This window comes from Myripristis murdjan, chromosome 15 (assembly GCF_902150065.1).
Source record: "Myripristis murdjan chromosome 15, fMyrMur1.1, whole genome shotgun sequence".
Lineage (NCBI taxonomy): Eukaryota > Metazoa > Chordata > Actinopteri > Holocentriformes > Holocentridae > Myripristis > Myripristis murdjan.
This window is the reverse complement of record NC_043994.1, coordinates 3,486,370-3,504,744: the sequence shown is the minus strand read 5'-3', so window position 1 is coordinate 3,504,744 and position 18,375 is coordinate 3,486,370. Positions and strand designations below refer to the sequence as shown.

The following is an 18,375-nucleotide window of genomic DNA, read 5'->3' as shown; positions in this document are numbered from 1 at the left end:
AGATGATCTGGAATTAGCAAAGGTATTCAGTCAGTGTCTCAGAATCAGTTCAGGTTCAGGCTCTCCCACAGACATGTGGCACTGATTGATTCTACAATAATATGCTTCATATGCAACATATCAGAGGTGATTGACACTGAACTGATTTTTAAGCCTTTGAAACCCGAGCAAACTGATTTAATTTCCTTCAGAAATGTGGGAAGACAGGCCATCAGCAAATTACCCAAAAATTACTAAAAAATTAGATTCAAAAAACGGTAAAATTTGTAAAAATAAATAAATAAATTAATTAATTAATTTAAAAAAATAATAATAACAATAACAATAACAAGTATTATATTATTACATTATTATGTTTTTTTTTAAAAAAAAACAAAACAAAACAAAACAAAACAAAATTACCAGGCAATTAAAAAAAAAATTAAAATTAAAATTAAATAAAAATTAAATTAATGTACCACAAAATTACCTGTTATTGCCTGTTCCCATGTTAATTGCATTAACATGGGAAAAAAAAACAATTAAAAAAATTAAAAGAAACTGACTTGACAAAAAATAACAATAAAAAACAATAACCTAAAATGACTAGAAAATGAGAAAAGTAAACAATTAGTAGAAAATCAAGATTGAAGATGAAGCTTTCTTTATTTGTCATTTCCCTATGCACCTGCATACAAAAAAAAAAAAAAAAAAAAAATCGTTCCTTCTAGCCTGCCACAGTATCACAGAAAAGACACAATTAAGAGTAGGTTAAAAAGAAAAAAAAGCAATAAAAAATATGATGAATAGAGATTGCTAAAAACAAATGACATAAAAACATGCAGACACAATAGTGGATGAGGAGCCTGAGCACAATATGACCAAGTGCTATAAAAAAGTTCAGTCAGCAGCACAGGATCACAAAGTGCTGGTGCAGTTCAGTCCAGGAGCAGCACAGCTTGTTAAAGTGCTGCCAAAGTACCAGGCAAGTCCATGCAGACAGCATGAATCACATGTGTCTATATTTATGTGCATATTTATGTGAAAATCACAAGACAACGTCATAACCATAATTATATATTTAAAAGTAACCTACCCTAAAATGACCTAGAAACCTTTTAAAATTTGCAAGAATGTTCCTAGAAAATTACTGCAAAAAATCTCCAAAAGTAAACAGAAAGAAACTGTAGAGTAAAATATGTTATTATTGTTACAGTTATTACCCTGGCTCTCAGTACAGAGTTTCAGTGTCCCATGGTCTAAATGCTGATTTTTTTTCTAACAAGAATAAAATCATAGAGGAAACATTATTTTATTTATTGATTTCTTAAAATTTGTAAAGTGGCAAACTGTAAAGTGGTACAAAATATTGTCTATCAGCAGATTCAATAATAATAAAAAATATATGTATATCTATAGATATAGATATAGAAAGATAGATAGAGAGACAGAGAGATAGAGAGATGTAGATATATAGATGGCAGCCTTTAAAACAGTGTTTTCTTAGGGCAAGCATATTGATCAGGCTGGCCAGACAGGAGGACAAGAGACACAAACCCACAACCACAACATGCCAGACAGAGGAACACATAGACACTGACTGGACTGACAGCAGGAAGATAACAGCAACAGAATGTAGATGATGAGAGAGCCATGTGAGCACAAAGTTAAACAGCATAGGTAAACATGAGAGGCCCACAGACAAGACAGTAAGCTCGTGGCTATATATATACATACATACATATATACACTACTCACAAAAAGTTAGGGATATTTGGCTTTCGGGTGAAATTTATGGAAAATTTAAAAAGTTCACACTACAGTGATATTATATCATGAAAGTAGGGCATTTAAGTAGAAGCATACACTGGTGATTTCCTCATCTCAAACAATTTCTTGAAACAAAAGCCAACAACAGTGGTGGGTATACCACAACAAAAAATGTCAGTGTCAATAACTTGTCATGTGCCCTTGAGCATCAATTACAGCTTGACAACGACGTCTCATGCTGTTCACAAGTCGACTTATTGTCTGCTGAGGCATGGCATCCCACTCTTCTTGAAGGGCGGCCCTCAGGACATTGAGGTTCTGGGGTACAGAGCTCCGAGCCTCTACACGGCGACTCAGCTGATCCCATAGGTTTTCTATGGGATTCAGGTCTGAGAAAGTGCAGGCCACTCCATCTGAGGTACCCCAGTCTCCAGCAGCCGTTCCCTAATGATACGACCTCGATGAGCTGGAGCATCAAACACCTGATGTGAATTTTTGCAAAAAGTACTGAAACACTGAACAGTTGGACATGTGCATTCAAAAGTTTACAGAAGGTCACATTAAGTTCACCTGTAAAGGTTATAATGCATTTTAGGTTCATCCTGAAATTTCACCCGAAAGCCGAATATCCCTAACTTTTTGTGAGTAGTGTATGTATATTTATATATATATATAGGTGGATTGTAAAAAAAAAAAATCCAGAGACAATGACAGAGATAAGTAAAGAGCTAATTTCATTATACAACCTGTCGTACAATGACCAATAAACCTCCTTGTATCCTTGTATCCTTGATAGTCAGTTATGTAGTGTTTAAAAGGGACAGTTCACCCATTTTGACAAATGTGATATTACTTCATTTCCCCCCATCTGTTCTGTAGGACAGTAGTGGTGCTATCTTCTTCTCATTGCTCATTGAATGCTCCAAATGCTAACTGTTAGCCTCTTGCCATTGAGAGGACTTCCCCCCAGCTAACATTACTAAAAAAAAAAAGAAAAATAGCCACCTTAATTCACTCAAACGAGGTTAAACATCACTATCAAGTGTCACTATCCGAAACGAAAATGTACCTATGATATACAGTAGATATAGAGACAGATTGTAGATTGCAGTATTATGGTGCAGCCACATGTAGGTGGCAGTTCTTTTTTACCAGTCTAAATTACAGCGTTTTTTTTCTTTTTTTTTCTTGGCATTCTGTTGTTGTTTACATTCACAGACAAAGTGTGCAAGCTCACCAAGGTTTAGAAACAAATGTCAGATGACTCACAGGTCACTTGTTTAATGGACAGAATTCAGTAACCTGTCACAAGCTGGCATTTTTACATGTTTTGAAAGACATGAGATTGAAGTACCTGTAGCTTTACATATAATGGACTTGTCTGGGCACTTCTTCTCTGCTGTCCCAACCAGTTAAAACTACATGAAGAAAACAACTGAATCCGTCCATTTGGTTATGCCAAGCTTCCCAAGCATGAGGAACTGCTGGTTATTAGACGTCAACATCTCACCTTTTTTCTCACCTGGGGTAATGAACTAAAGGAACACACACTTCAAAGTTCTCACAAAACCTCTCCAAATATGATGGGTGTGAGTTGTACCTCAGGTGATGCAGCCAGGGAATTGTGGCTCTTTGGCTCAGCATATTGAGCTTGAAGTAAAGCAGTGAGATTATTTCTGCCTCGAGAGCCGCTTAAACTACAATCTGTAAACATCCAGATATTAACCTCAGCACACCACTTTTGGTTTCAGTCCACTACCTGGTTAATCTAATCAAACTCAGCCTCTGCGGAATCGATTACTTAACACACTGAAAAATAAAACTTTTACACAATAAGTGTTATTTTAACTCTAAATAATTGAATAATGATTAAATCCAATTGACCTGTGTGTAACTTAAATTGTTCACAGTGATTTGAAAAGGCTACAGGAGGCATTGACCCTATCTGGCTCCATCACCAAACAACAAAAACAGAACATAATCCAAAGCCTGTATAAAAGTAAACAACAACAACAACAGCAAAAAGGACTTTATACACTATATACCTCTGCAGGGGTTTGTAATGTCACTCTGACACATGATGCTGGAGGCTGATGGATGTGACCGCACCGCCCCCTGTTGGATACAGGTAACACTGCAGACAGGGAGGGCAGTCTGTGAGTGATCTGATGGAGTTCGAAGAGGCATTGTATTGTTTGTTTGTTTGTTTTTGACCATTTCAGTGTCACAGTGTAATATTACTGTGTCAAACATCATTAACATCCAAATTCCACATAACCTGCATCTTTCTCAAGGCAAAAAAAAAAAAAAAAAATCACATTCACAGTTTGTCTCCTGTAACTTCCACAGCTTTAGTCTCAGGGGTACTGAAGATTTCACAACATATAATCAGAATCCTTCCATTTCAAATGTGAACTTTTGGTTAAAACAGCCGCCTTATGATGTTCTGCTTCTGTGGCTAATGAAGTGGTCATCATCCATAAACCACACAGTTTATTTATAATTTTTTTTTTTTATCAATTCAATTTTTTTTATCAATATCAATTTTTTTTTACAGGGATTTATACTGCTTGTACAGCACTCAATAGTGAGTCTATAGTCACCCAATGTGTCTCATGAAAAAGAATTAATTGTGACTGTAGCTAGGAGACATTGAGGAATTTGACATTTGTCATTAAAAGATTTGAAGAGCTGCAACACTCTGCTTTAAAACTGATATCGTAACAATTCCCTGTGAACAAAATAAATTTGTCAGAATGTATTAAAATGAGGCAGAAATTTAATTAAACCTGGCAGTGTGATATTTTTCCCAATTATGCAATACATTATGACATGAAGTGGTAGAGTGATGGCTATAACCGCTGACTTTCCATAAGTTAAAGTCAAGAGTGCTTCCATGACCTCAAACTGTTCATCCTTCCTGTGCTGTAGACCTGTTTCCTGAGCAGGAGTCTGGTTTCCACTCCAGTTAAGCTGAAACCATCAGATGAAAACATTTCTCTCTCTCATGTTTTCGAGTTGCAGTTATTGACGGGTGTCAGTCTCTTTTATACGTATTTTGTGGGGGAAAAAAAATAAAATAAAAGTCGGGAAATACATTGTTATATTTCTGCCAAATGGCTTTAAAATGACAAATTTCCTGTCTTTCCCTTGAATACGCCTCTCAAGATTTCATATTCTAGAAATTCCAGTTTAAGACCTCTAAATATCAATCTGAAGTCATTATTACATTGGCCTCGGGTCATCATGTTACTATATATATATATATATATTTATTTTTTTTGTTGTGTTAATCCATTTAAAGGGATTTTGTTTATTATATTATGAGTTGCACTCAGTGGTTTGAATACTGGGATGATACTGGGACTAGGACAATTTGGAAAGAAAGAGCAGACTAATATACAAAATATCCAGCCATTCCATTTAGCTTACACGCACTGTGGATTTGTGAAGGATTTTCCAAACAAGTGCAACAATGAAATTTAAATACAGGGAGCACTCATGTGACCTGTTCTAACAAACACTGGCTTTGCTTTAACACCAGTTATTCTTCTGTAACTTGCAAAAAGCAGGACCTCGGCCAGGGAACTTTTATTAGCAGCTGTCATGGTAACACTGCTTCTATGCAAAGACTGGTTTAGAAGCAACTAAATCAATGCTCAAGTATCAGTATTCACACTTAGTGACAACATAAACCAAACCAAAACTAGAGTGTGTTTGAAGCTCTGTTCATTTTGTTGTCATTTTGCGCTCAGTTTAGTTTGCAGCCTACATCGCCTTGCTTTTCTGATGCATTCATAATGCTTTGAGATGGAAAGACAAGATAGGTAACCACAAACAGGTGCTGCCTGTGAGAGACAGAAACAACACACATGTTCAAAAATAGAAGTGCAGCAGAAGCAAATGCATTAAAGAACCATGCCAGGGATTTTGAATGTTTGGCCCATTTACTACAATTTCCCTACATTTTAGATTTCAACAAATCATTTTTGCAAATCATGGTTGAGGCATCCACCTTATAATGTTCTGCTTCTGTGGCTGCCAAATCATATCGTGGCTGGCTGTGGAAAGCAAACATTTCCCAAATGTTTTCCCTGGTGGAGGGAGCATTTCACTCCACCCAATTTCAAGTCATGAAAACACAACAGTGCTGCTGCTTTTAGGAGAACTAATGTGGACGACTTTATACTGGAATACCGGAGCGAAGAAAGTTTGAAGTCTCTGAACGTTCATTTTCATATCGTAGTGGAATGAATGGAAACCAAGGAATACTCCAACAATTTGCAAAACACCCTTTTACTGGCTTAATCAGACTGAAACAAGATGTTGGATACCATTTTCACCTCTGTACGTCCAGTGATTCAGTTCTAATGGGTAGCATTCCTGTTAGCTTAGCATAAAGACTTAGACCCAATGGGAGTCGTTAGCTTTGTTCCATCAAAAAGTGAAAAAATAAACCCTACAGCAGCTCTGAAGCTGTCTTATTTACACTATGTATTGTGCATTTGAAATACACATCTTAGAATACAAAAAAGAGAGTCATTTCAGGAGATGTTAGATGGTGGAAATGTAACTGCTGAACACATTTATCCTTCCTATCAGTGTCTACCACCCTGATCTGCGCACCGCTGAAGGTAGAGCAACATCTGGCTCAAGTTTGTCAGAGCTATATGTCAGATTCCAACCATCTAAATTCTCCTAAAACTACTCTTGTTTTTTAATTCCAAGATGTGTATTTCAAATATACATGATACACTGTCAGCTTCAGAGCTGCTGTAGGGTTTATTTTTTTCACTTTTTGATGGAGCCAGGCTAATGACTCCCATTAATTTCAAGTCTTTATGCTAAGCTAACACGAAACCCATAGGAACTGAACCACTGGACATATAGAGGTGAAAATGGTATCCAACATCCTCTCAGTATGGGGATGTCAGAAACGTATTCCCATAAGCAGCATAAATAAATAGCAGATTAAGCCTATAGACACAAAACAGAGCTGTAAAATTGTGAATGGAATCTACTGAATGACTTTTTTCCTGTTTCATTGCAATGCATCTTACATGAAATTAAGGTGAGAGAATTGATTCAACCTATCTAAAAACGTATTTCTATTTTTAATTACAGATCTTCATGAGAGAAAAACTAAAGCTGCTTTGGCTAGCCAGACAAGTGTCTTGTGCTGCCTTCTGTTGCTGCAGAAATATTATAATTATGGCTTAAGGGCACATGAATGACCACCAATAAGTTGCAAATTCCACTGGGAAATGCAGTTGAACAGAGTCAGGATCTTCTGTGTCGAGCTACTAAGACATGATACGTCAGAGGCACCTTGACTGAAAAACAGCAGAGAGCATGGAACCAGTGTCAGCAATTCATGGTAAAGTTTTTGGCTGATAAATTAATGAAAACATCAATTACATGTTTGATGTGAATTTTCTCATCTTTACTCTGCAACTGCAGCAATAAGTAGTTCTGTGCGCTTGATTTCTAAAATAATACAACAGACTCCAAAAACCTGCTGTGGTTAGAAGGTCCATTTTTGGCACACGGTGTAACAGGTTGTATTTGCAGCTCCCGTACTTGGACACAGGAGGGTATGAGGAGCAGTTGAAGGAAGCCTTTATCCCTGCTGCTGGTCCCTACACACAGAAAAATGAAGGTGCCAACTTTAACCGAAAATTGTTCTTCAAAGTGATGCCATAGAGAAACTTTTAGATATGGTTCTTTAAAGAACCATTTTTCTCTGTCCTTCAGAGATCCCACGGAGAGCAATAAAAAATGTCTATTTGAGGAACCACCAATGGTACTTAAAAGAAGTAAGAAGAGAAAAGATGTGTGGGAATAGCAGTTAATTCTCTCTTTTGTTTTTATCTTTTTTTTTTTTTTTTTTTAAGGAAAAATTAAGGTGTCACTTGGAACCCAAACCAGTTCTTCATTACAGTGATATAGGAGAACCATTTGTGATTCCACAAAGAACCTTTCAGACCACAGTTCTTTGAGGAACCGTTTCTTAAATGTTTCTTCAAATTCTTTGAGGTGCTGGTGAAATGGCTGTTCCAAGAGCTTAAACAACAGTAACAACCAAGAACTAAAGAATCTTTTTCAAAATAGTTCTTGATAGAGCCAAGTGGTCCGACAAAGAGCCTGTTTTTTCAAATGAGGATCCATCCACCAAATAAAGTAGTTCCGTAGACGTTAATGGTTCTTTAACCACACAGTCTTTTAAAGAACAATTATTTTTCTGTGTGTAGGAAGTAAAACAATAACACACTTTGCTGTCCAGTGACAGTCAACTAATCACATCCATCTCTTTCTCCATGGCCTCAGTGTTATTCTCCAGGCTGTACTTCGCCCACTTGTTGAGCCTGCTGTACAGGGGCAGTCCTTTCTTCTCTCTGTAGAGGTAGACGCCAGTTATCCGGTTCCATTCCACGCTGGAGATGGGACTGGCACTCTGGTACTCTGCAAGCTGCTCCTTCTCCTCCTTGTCCAGTGCCACAAAGCCAAAGAAGCTCTTGACATTCTCGGCAGCCAGGAGGCGGGCGTGGGCAGCGGCCGTCTGTTCAAAGAGGGCCTGCTCACTGGAGCGGTACTGGGACCAGTAGTCCTCCTGTTGGTATCCGAGGGGAGAGCAGCAGCGCTTCACGCACAGCATGAGGAACACGAGCAGGGCCATTCCTGCCACCAGCATCCAGCCCATCAGCTGAAAGAAGCAGTGGAGTCATCAGCCAATCAAGTACTGCAAGTTCTATGCACAGAACCTGAATGGAGTGGAATGGAAGTGTTGCAGTGTCATGGAAGTGTTTGCCCTGGTCATTTTTAGTAGGCTACAAAGTATATAGAGTACAGAATAAAATGACACTTCTGTTTAGGTGCCACAGTGACAACACACATCAGGAGGGCCATAAAATGTGTCACACTAGCTTCAGAACTGATATGTTGTACTGTGGCTGCTTGCTAAAAGCAATAATAAACAATACTAGTTACCACCAACTGGCCCAATCCTCAGTTCCCCTCTAGCAGCAAGGCAGCAGAGGTGGTGCACAAGACACCTCTCCTCGCTTTGGACTCCACTGCTCATTTGGTTGTTGCTGCAAAACTTCTCACCTCAGTGAGTCAGTGACTTGCTGCAAGTCAGTTTATACAGCCTGGTACAATGGTTAGCCCGGTACAACAGTAACAGTTCTTTGCAATGGAGACAACATAGATAAACATGGCCGCTGCTCCAGCCATCCTGCGATGTTGATTGGAATAGGAAAGTCCGCTCTCCTCCATTCAAGTTCTGTGGTTCTGTGGTTCTCGATCAGTACATGCCATACCTAAAGCCTTAGAGATATTGTTTATGTGAGTTTATGTACAAGCTTTTTGCTCTCCATACAATCTAGCGGTCAGATAAAATTAGATCGTGCACATTTAGATACACACTAAATCTCATAGGTTCCGCCATCCAAAGGTTGGAACTTTGAGGCCTGTTTCACATCTGGCCACATCACTGATCTATAATATACTCTTGAAAAAACAAAAATAATCAAGGAATAGGAAAACATTGTCTGAGTCTTAAGTTAACAAACTTGTCACCTAGCCAGCATGGGGGCCTGTCCAGTGGTCCAATGGTGCATTATTCCAAAACTCAAATAGTGCAAAGAAAGTCTGAAATCTATAAATGTGCTTGAGTTTAGGCAGGGGTTTCCTCGGGTGAGGGTTAGGATAAACATGCATATGCACTTCTCAGCACAAATGCAAAACTTGGCATAACCCCAGCAGTCACTGAACTCCAACTACTCCAGAGTAATGGTCCTTCAGAGCAATGGGTGTTTGTTTTCAGGATAACAGCCCATCAGACTAATGGGCTTTCAGTGGCATTAATTAATTTCATGGCATCAATTTAGCAGCTAAGCTAACAGCCAATGAAGTTATCATTTGTACATACCACTAATGTTAAATGGAGCAATTTACTCAGTGCTTTACAAAAATGTTTGGTTTTGTTCTGTCTGTGAAATGACTGAGATGACAAGTGTTACTTTTTTGTTAATAATAAAAGGTAAACTAAAACTCCAACATGATTTTTTTTAAAATACAGATGGTAGAGGTGGAGTTCATAGATTTAGATATTATAATGCCGCTTCTGTGTTACATAATTTGGGCACTCCAATAAATGGCTTCACTTTTTATTATGTCATCAGCGATTCAGTCTCTACTATAGATCAGTGGGCCACACCCAGTCTGCAATGTCATGGCAAAGATTTTTCATCAGGCGTCGATGGCAAGGGCCTCACTGTGACATCACTGATTGGGTGTGGCCACAGGTACAACATGCTCGAAAGTTTCAACCTTTAGTGGGCAGTGCAGCACAGCTGTTGTGCTGGTGTGTGTACACTCTTTAAGAAAAAAGCATAAATGGTCAGTATTCAGGTGTGGTTTGTCTTACACTTGATATTTTACCCTCCTTACTTGTGTACCTATATAAAACCTGAATTAACACTTCATCTAACAAACACAAACCAAAAAAAAGCAGTTGACTACCTGAGATTCGTATTTCAGCTGCCGCTCAATTTCTGCCCAGAGGCCCTTCAGCTCCATCGAAACGTTTCCTTGACAAGGGAACTTTGCTATGACCTTGGAACTGTCTATTGAGAAGCCCTTCAAGGTGCTGGGGTTGACAAATTCACTGAAGGCACATGTGTAGGCCTCGCCTTGCAGCAGAGAGATGACCACCCATGTTACTGGTGCGACCACGGCCCGACCAATGATGGTTCCCAACAGCGCAAAGGCCGCGGCCCCTGAAAGTTTCCGGCAATTTCTGAGGCGGCACTCAGACACCAGGTCCCAGGTGCTCTTGTTCATGGTTACTCCTATGAGGAAAAATGCTAGTGCAGGGACACCGATGGCAGCCAGGCCGTAGCGGTAGTTCCTCCCAGAGGAACATGGGCAATTAAAAGCAAAAACACTGTACATAGTCTGGCTGGCCACAGTGCCCAGAGCGATCAGACCATTGAAGATCATCACATCTTTGCTCTTGAAGAAGAGGGAGACAAACTTAAAGTTCTCTGAGACGAGCGCAAAAGCAGCCATCTTGTATCTTTACTGAGAATAACACAGAGGAGCAGTGAGCTTTTCTCCTAGAGTTTGGACACAACAAAGTCAGGCTGCAGGGAGAGAGGGGGGAGAGAGAGAGGGAGAGAGAGGGGGAACATCAGTGAGACTTTAAACTGAATCCGTCAGTAATGCTGCGTTTCAAAGAGAGATACTGTTGGCTTTGTTTATCACAACTGTGAATGGCTGCTTTATGAATGGATGGATTCAGTTTTCTTGCAGAACATAAGGGCATGCTTCTGGCATCAACTAAAAACAAAACACAACAAAACAAATCTTAGAAATGAAAACATGTTCGACGTTGAGTTTGACCCATAAAAACAAAGCGTGCAACTTGAAAGAACACAAGGAATCACTCATCAGTGAAGTCATGCAAACTTACGCTGCGGCATAGGTCTGAAGTGGGACATGATGTGGCTCAGTCTTTACAAAGAAGCAGCAAAATCTGTGACTTTAAGAGTTAAGTCCACACTTTTACATTTGGAGAGATTTGCCTTTTCTGCGTGTGACTCAGAATGTGCGTGTGTGTGTAGCCTGGGCACCGGTGATGAGTCACAGTCAGGAACTGCCCTATAGTTTCCTCCCCAGTGGAAAAAAAAACTCTGTGTTTAACTGGAAACATGTGGCCAAGTTTCCAGAGCAATATGGCAGCCAGGCAGGACAGCCCTGGAAGTGAGTGAAAGTGAATCATGTTCACTTTCTGTGCATTTTAAGTGCAAATTCTCACTTAAAGAAGAAAATCAATTCCTTCACCACCACGTTGGCTTATTCAGTTCACTGACAAAACAACACAAGAAGATTCTGTAGGACGTCCCTACTCTTGGAACTTTTCTGGGACATTTTCTTTACCATGAAATGGATTCGTTTTGTTAGGAAATTCAAGGAAAATTCTACCCTAAAACGCATTAACATTCCTTTAAAATGGACTGGCGCTGTATATTGTGTTTTATTGTTTTAGGGTGTGATTGTGTTGCTAATTACTAATGTTTGTTTTAAAAAGCGGAATTTTTTCTTCTATTTAACACCATTGCAGCTGTACTGAGAGCATCTCTATTTAATTAAATGTAAAAAAAAAAAAAAAAAAACTGTACACAGTAACTTTTTTATTTATTTTTATTAAATACTTTTGTACAAGACTGTTACTTTGCTGCTGAGAGCATGAGAGTCCTTGTCTTTACATGCTGTTGCAGTGCAACGTGGCGCCCTCTGTTGAAATCCCATGTGCTCCACTATTTGCTTTGTCCACATTTTGAAATGCTGAAAAATGTTTCACTCACAGACTGAATGAGCTATTTTGAGGCAGGTAAAGTGTGAATTTGAACATAGTCGTGTCTGTAAAAATGTAATGTAATTAACGCAGATTTATATTGTAAGGCAAAAGAGATGACACTTTTAAAAGGCATGAGGAATGAGCTGCACTCTTTGGGACACAGATGATTTCTTTCCTGTGCTATTAGAGATGGCAGAAGAGAAACGATTTCTACACATGGCTCAGAGTTCCTCTCCAAAGCTCCATTTGCATGCCATCATCAATTTGTGTGAGTGTGAGCTCAATGTAAAGTCAACAACCTGCATGCAAAGCTAACTAACCCAACTGCCAAACACATATTCAAATGATCCTTGCAACACGATTTTCTCTCACTGGAAAGCAAACAAGGACCAGGCCATCATCACTTCATAAACAGACTCATCATCACTTAGATACAAATGTACATGTACAGCACATGTATGCATGAACAAGGCACATTCACAGCACTTACATATATGCATGTAGAAGCAGTGCATAGGCAGTGAGAAATCTGTGGTGTGTTGTCAGAGAGCTTGCTCAGCTTTGATGACTCTTTGGCACTAATTTACTCTGCCGAAGGTGACATAACAAAAACTGTATGAGGAGAGCCACACAGTAAAGCCACTCTGTACAAGAGTTGTTGTCATTGGTGGGTTTTCGAAGGATTTCCAGATCCATTTCTTTTTGCTAATTTGGCTTTTGGATCCTATTTGCCAAACAATCTGTTCTTAAATTGGACAAAACAATGTGAGTAGAAGCAGGATTATTAGAGTTAAGCTACTTAAAACTAAGTGTGAAAAAAAAAAAAAAACATTTTAGTCAACTGAAATAAAAATAAAAATGGGGCAGATCCACGAGGGTGGATGGCTAAAAATAGGCCTTGCCACCCCAATTTGGGCAATCTAAAAGAAAAAAAGTTGTTAATGGCTGGAATTGACAAGACTGAAAGTCCCCTGTCAGAGTGCAAGTAAAAGCAGCATGAAACTGCGGCATGCACTTCTCAGAGCGATTTCACCAGTGATAGAAATGGAACCACTGATACAACCAGAATAAGGTCATTCTTACTTTTCAACCCTGAAGAAATTAGAATAATCACAGCTGTGACCTGTGTCAGGCTAGTGGGTCTGTATTCAAACAGTTTATGGCGTTTGTTCATTAGAAAAAGTCCATCCATCATTCATCTGTCCATCTATATAAGCATGAGGAGGCGCTGATGTTATTGAGACTGAGACATCTACATGACTGTGAGTCAGCTCTTAGGTACTGTAATACCAATGTCGGACTTCTTAAAGCTTGCTCATATTATAATTAAAAAAAATAAAATAAATAAAACTAATAGTGAAACTAATTAAAACTAAACTAAACAAACTAAATTTTTAAGTTTTTAAATAACAAATAAAACAAAATTAGTAAACCCACTCTGGGAACTAACTGAAACTAAGCTGAAGTGAAAACACAAATTTAAAATGAGGTAAAAATAAAACTATTGAAAAATACAAAATTGTAATTACTCTGAGTATGACAAATCATTTACATTGTTCAATGTGTAACTGAATGTGGAAAAAAAAGCTCTCTACCATGTGGTCAATATTGTGTTATTCTTGCTACAGGAAGCCATGAAATGTGGGAATGCTAAGTATCTAGCAAATTTTGCCCCTTGTTTTTAATCACTACACAGTACTACTACGGCAACATGCTTATCATCCTCAAAATACAGTTAAGGTTGACTTTCATTACTGCATTAGCTTATGTTTAAACACAATCTGAAGTTTGAAGTTGCACTTACCATTAATTTGGTTCTTTTTGAAGTTCTTATCAGTATAACAGAGAACAAAAAATGCCAGATATCTGTTGTAATAAATACATTGACCCAGTCACTATTTCTTGGCAGCTATCAGTCACAATCCTCAGATATATAAAAAGCAGGTTTTGGAAATTTAAGTGAGAAATAATTTGCGTAGGCTTGATTGAACTGACACCACCAGTGTATTCTAGACGTCAGAATAGAGGGTCTTCCCGTCCTGGTCCTCCCAGGTAACGCATGCCCTGGGTCTGTAAGCTATCCTGGTGACATCTAACTCTGGCTTAGCATAATACCACTTGTTCAACAGCTGATCCACCTGCTCTTGCTTGGTTATCCCGTGAAGTCTCTCCTCCTCTTCATCTTCCTCCTCCTCCCTGTAGCATCTGATGCTGGGCGGGTGTGGAAGACGGAGTATGGTGTCCTCCCTCATGTCCTCGAAAAACTGCACCACGCATTTACGGGCAAAGTCGCGGGCATGCAAGACACAGGTTTCGTCAAAGAGCTTCTGCTCCACGTCAAGGTAGTTGCTCCAGTAGCGTGTCTGCAGGAAGGTGGCGTGGTCATCGAAACAGGGCTTGATGAGGCGTCCCAGTGCTCCAAGCAGAATCAGAAGGAGTAGGATGGACCAGCCAACAGCCTAGCAAGGGCAAGGAGAGTTATCAACACAAAGCCCACAATACATATCAGTCATTTGGCCCATAATGTGACAAGATTACAAAGAGTATCAGTCAACAGAGCCCATTGTCCCTGATACGCCCACATTTGGAGGATGGGTTAGGTACACAAGCTACTAACAAAAGCCTGTCCAGCTGACTAGTATTACATCAGTTTTTCACAAATCACTTCACCATGGAGGGTTAGTGAAGTCTAAAAGGCAAAAGACAAAGCTTGTTAAAGTCATAATATTTGGAGTGGTGTGTGTGTGTGTGTGTGTGTGTGTGTGTGTGTGTGTGTGTGTGTGTGTGTGTGTGTGTGTATGTTACATGTTCTTATACATGTTCTTGTACTTCTATCCTTGTGAGAACCAGTTGAAGTTCTAGACCTTTGGACTGGGGCTGTTTTGGATGGTCCTCACTTATTCAAGGGGTTGGTCTCGGACAGTCTCAGCCAACAGTGACCAGGATGTCCCCAATGATTGGTCTAAGTCGTTTTGAGTAAAACTGCTTTATGTAATGTGTAATGTCTGAGACACTGCTGCTTGAAACTTGGTGACCTGTGGCCTGATGTTGGTGCTGTAGTGGGCCAACTAGTTTCATTTTATGGATACTGGATATCAATGTAAAAACACATAATTTCCCTAAGGTTCATCAAATTTGACTCAGCTGTGGACATTAATGCGTGACGCTTAGGGCCTTGTTGGCCTGGTGGTGCCATTGTCTTGGACCATTCATTCATCATTCATTCATCTTCTAAACCGCTTATCCTCACTAGGGTCGCGGGGTGTCTTGGACCAATGACCTTTATATTCAAAATGGCAGACCCCAGTGTAAAAATCCATCATTAGCCCTAGTTTTGTACAAAACAGGCTAGCAGAGACTGAGAAATCGCACACGCTGGATGGACGACTGGACAGAACCCAATCCATGGTCCATTTTCCTATTTCCAATCATGAAAGCTGGACAAGTAGTTCACAGAAGTTTGTATTGACCTGAATGCTGAGCGTTATTTTTCTCCATGCATCATTGCTGAGATGTTTACTGCTGTCATGCTTGAAATAGAAGTTGTGAACTAGGAAGCTTTGAAAGGCTGCAATCAACATCTCGTCCAGAATATTCTTGCAATGCTGAACTGTATCGCTCACAGAACAAAACCACATCATAAAGCTAACTGTTTCTCGGCCTGTTTCCCTGGTTAGGTCCACTTAACTCTACAGGAAGTGAATGGTGTGGAAGTGTGTAAGCATAGTTTGAAAATTAATATTGATGATAGAAGGTCCAAATAAGGAAAGATGTACGTGTCAGGGTAATATCGTACTTGCGAATAGCAGCGGATGTAACGAGAAACTGCTTTGCGGAAAGAGCTATTCCTGAAGATGCTGTCTTCTTTACAGGGCACTTTAGCCATGATCCTGATCAGATCCAGTCCTGTATTGTTGGGCATACCTGAGGAGAGGAACCACAGACAATTTGGGCCATGTAATTTCAATCCCACCGACTGCAAAAATAATATAAACATGGCATGCAACATAACAGCCTTGATTTAAAAATTATTGTAAGAGTAATGGCAGACAGTTCTCAAATACTACACTATGATTGTGGAAAGCCAGATTTTACATGACAGGGTAAAATGTTATGTGCGCTTCCTAGTACCTGTGAAGGGTTTAGGGTCTACACTTATACTGAAGGCACAGATGAAGATCTTTCCATCCAGCAAAGTGACCAGAATCCACACCATTGGTGCCAGCAGTGCCCTCTGAATCATGGCAGAGAACAGGTACCTACAGGAAGGGGAATACCCAAATTTCATTCATGGGACCACCACAGTTTATCACTACTGCTAAAAAATGTAACGTATACCTTCAATGTATTCAACTAAATAAATTTGTCTTGTCTTTAGCTGTTAACATTCCTTGGCTACAAAAAACTACAATCTTGTTTCAAAGCTTAAAAATCCTTCTTCAGCTTGTGTGCTTGTATACAAATTCCAGCTTGTGATTGGAATAGACGAGCATCAATATTTTACCTTGATTTACCTCATCAGTGTACTTCACAAAGTGTGGCCCTAATATGCACATCTAGCACATGCTGGTAATATTGAAAAGCTACTGGACATAACTGTGATTCAAAACATAGTCAGCAGTCAATGGTTTAATGATAAAAAACAAAACAAAACATGGTGCTCCGTTACGCTTCAGATAATTATCAGTTGCTCTGTAATCTTTGATAAAAACAAAAGAAAAAGAAGGCACTCACTTCACCACGGCAGGATTTTTAGACCGCTCCCCAATGGGTCTCATCCACTCATCCATCATGACACCTGTATGTCGATTGACCAGGACCCCCAGGAAGAACAGTATTATGGGCGGGACGATCATCACCCCCAAAGAATAGAGTTTGTTATATTGAGGAAGGCAGGGGCAGTTGAAGTCAAAACTGGTGTACAGCTTGACACTGACCAAGGCCAGTATGATACAGATCCCATTTGAAATGGACTCAGAGTTGGATTGAAAGTACTGCAGGACTAACTTCAGACGCTCCATGGTTTAATTCTCAGTAATGGCTGAGAGGGAAGCAGCAAAACAGCAAGGTGGTAGCAACTGGTGCTAGCAAACAATAAAGAATAATTATAACAGCAGTTTCCCAAATACACTGACTAAAGTATCCCTGTTAACACCTTCTGTAAAAATGCGCACTGCATAAGTTTGTGTATGCAGGCAGAAAAGTGTCTGTCACAAGATTAGAAAACCTATCAGGTAAGTAATTCTTAACTGCAAAACAGGTAGAATTCACCATACCACGATGATCTCTTCCCAACAACAGCCTCAATTCCACAGTTCAGGGATCTTAGTTTACTACCTGAGCTTTACTGGGACAATTCCAGACACGAAGAGAGTCCTGCAGTGATCTAGGGAGAGGCTGAGAGCACAAGTAGCCAAGTGCCACTGCTGTTGGACCACACCCTGAGCCAGTGTTAAAGGAGTACTCAGCCATTTGACACACAAAGGCTTTTGGAGAGAAAGGGAGATGTGCAAGTTTTTGATGGGAGTGAAAGTGCATGGTTGCTGCTCTTAAACCACTTATTCCAAGTAACCGCAAGTAGTAACCTCTATATGAGTGACCGAGTACCTTAAAGGTGATGGTGTATTTGTCAATGATGGTGAATTTGACCGAAATACAAACACAGCGCTGAATAGAAATTTGTTAATACTCTGCAGCTTCATATTGTTCATTTATTTACACAGCTCTCAAATACGGGGTATGACAATTAAAAAGGTAATCTTAACCTGAGTAAATTGAATCTGGCAAAGACAAACACTCATATCAACAACAGCTGCTGTGATACGAGGTCAGCTGAGGGAACATGAGGATTTAGAAGCTGTTTGACCAGTCTAAACACTGCAGAGAGATCCTCTATAGGCCCCAGCAACCCAAGCCTCAAAACCATTGATCTTGAGGAGCTGACCGCTAGATGTTAGCATGAACCCAAACAACACAACCGATCATGTGAAACTTGAGAACAACCAAAGATAGTCACACATTTGAGGCTTGTGTAGTAGAACTCAAATAGTTCACACAAGATGTAACACTCAAGTCCAGCTTTCTCTGGACATAGTGCTCTCTTAGAGAATTTGGATGTTTTGATTTCTCATTTCTTGTGTGCAGATTTCATGTGAGTGCACCTGACCCTGAGTTTCATTTGGGCAAAATTAAGCACTGTAAAATAGCCAATAAGTTCTCAGCCTCAAGCTGCAGTGTTTCTGGTACATCAAATAGTAAAATAA

General features: G+C 39.5%; 2 protein-coding genes across 2 annotated transcripts; both read right to left on the bottom strand.

The window, feature by feature from the left end:
- Nucleotides 1–8,038: 8,038 nt before the first annotated feature.
- Nucleotides 8,039–10,821, bottom strand: calhm2.1 (calcium homeostasis modulator family member 2, tandem duplicate 1). Its single transcript, XM_030071025.1, has 2 exons — nucleotides 10,273–10,821; nucleotides 8,039–8,452 (listed from the first exon to the last, which is right to left on the bottom strand). Exons 1-2 carry the CDS (start codon nucleotides 10,819–10,821, stop codon nucleotides 8,039–8,041), a joined length of 963 nt encoding a protein of 320 aa, XP_029926885.1.
- A 3,300-nt stretch (nucleotides 10,822–14,121) lies between these two features.
- Nucleotides 14,122–17,133, bottom strand: calhm3 (calcium homeostasis modulator 3). The gene is made up of 4 exons (XM_030070926.1): nucleotides 16,847–17,133; nucleotides 16,244–16,371; nucleotides 15,909–16,036; nucleotides 14,122–14,571 (listed from the first exon to the last, which is right to left on the bottom strand). The coding sequence occupies exons 1-4, from the start codon at nucleotides 17,131–17,133 to the stop codon at nucleotides 14,122–14,124; spliced, it is 993 nt and encodes a 330-aa protein (XP_029926786.1).
- Nucleotides 17,134–18,375: the final 1,242 nt, after the last annotated feature.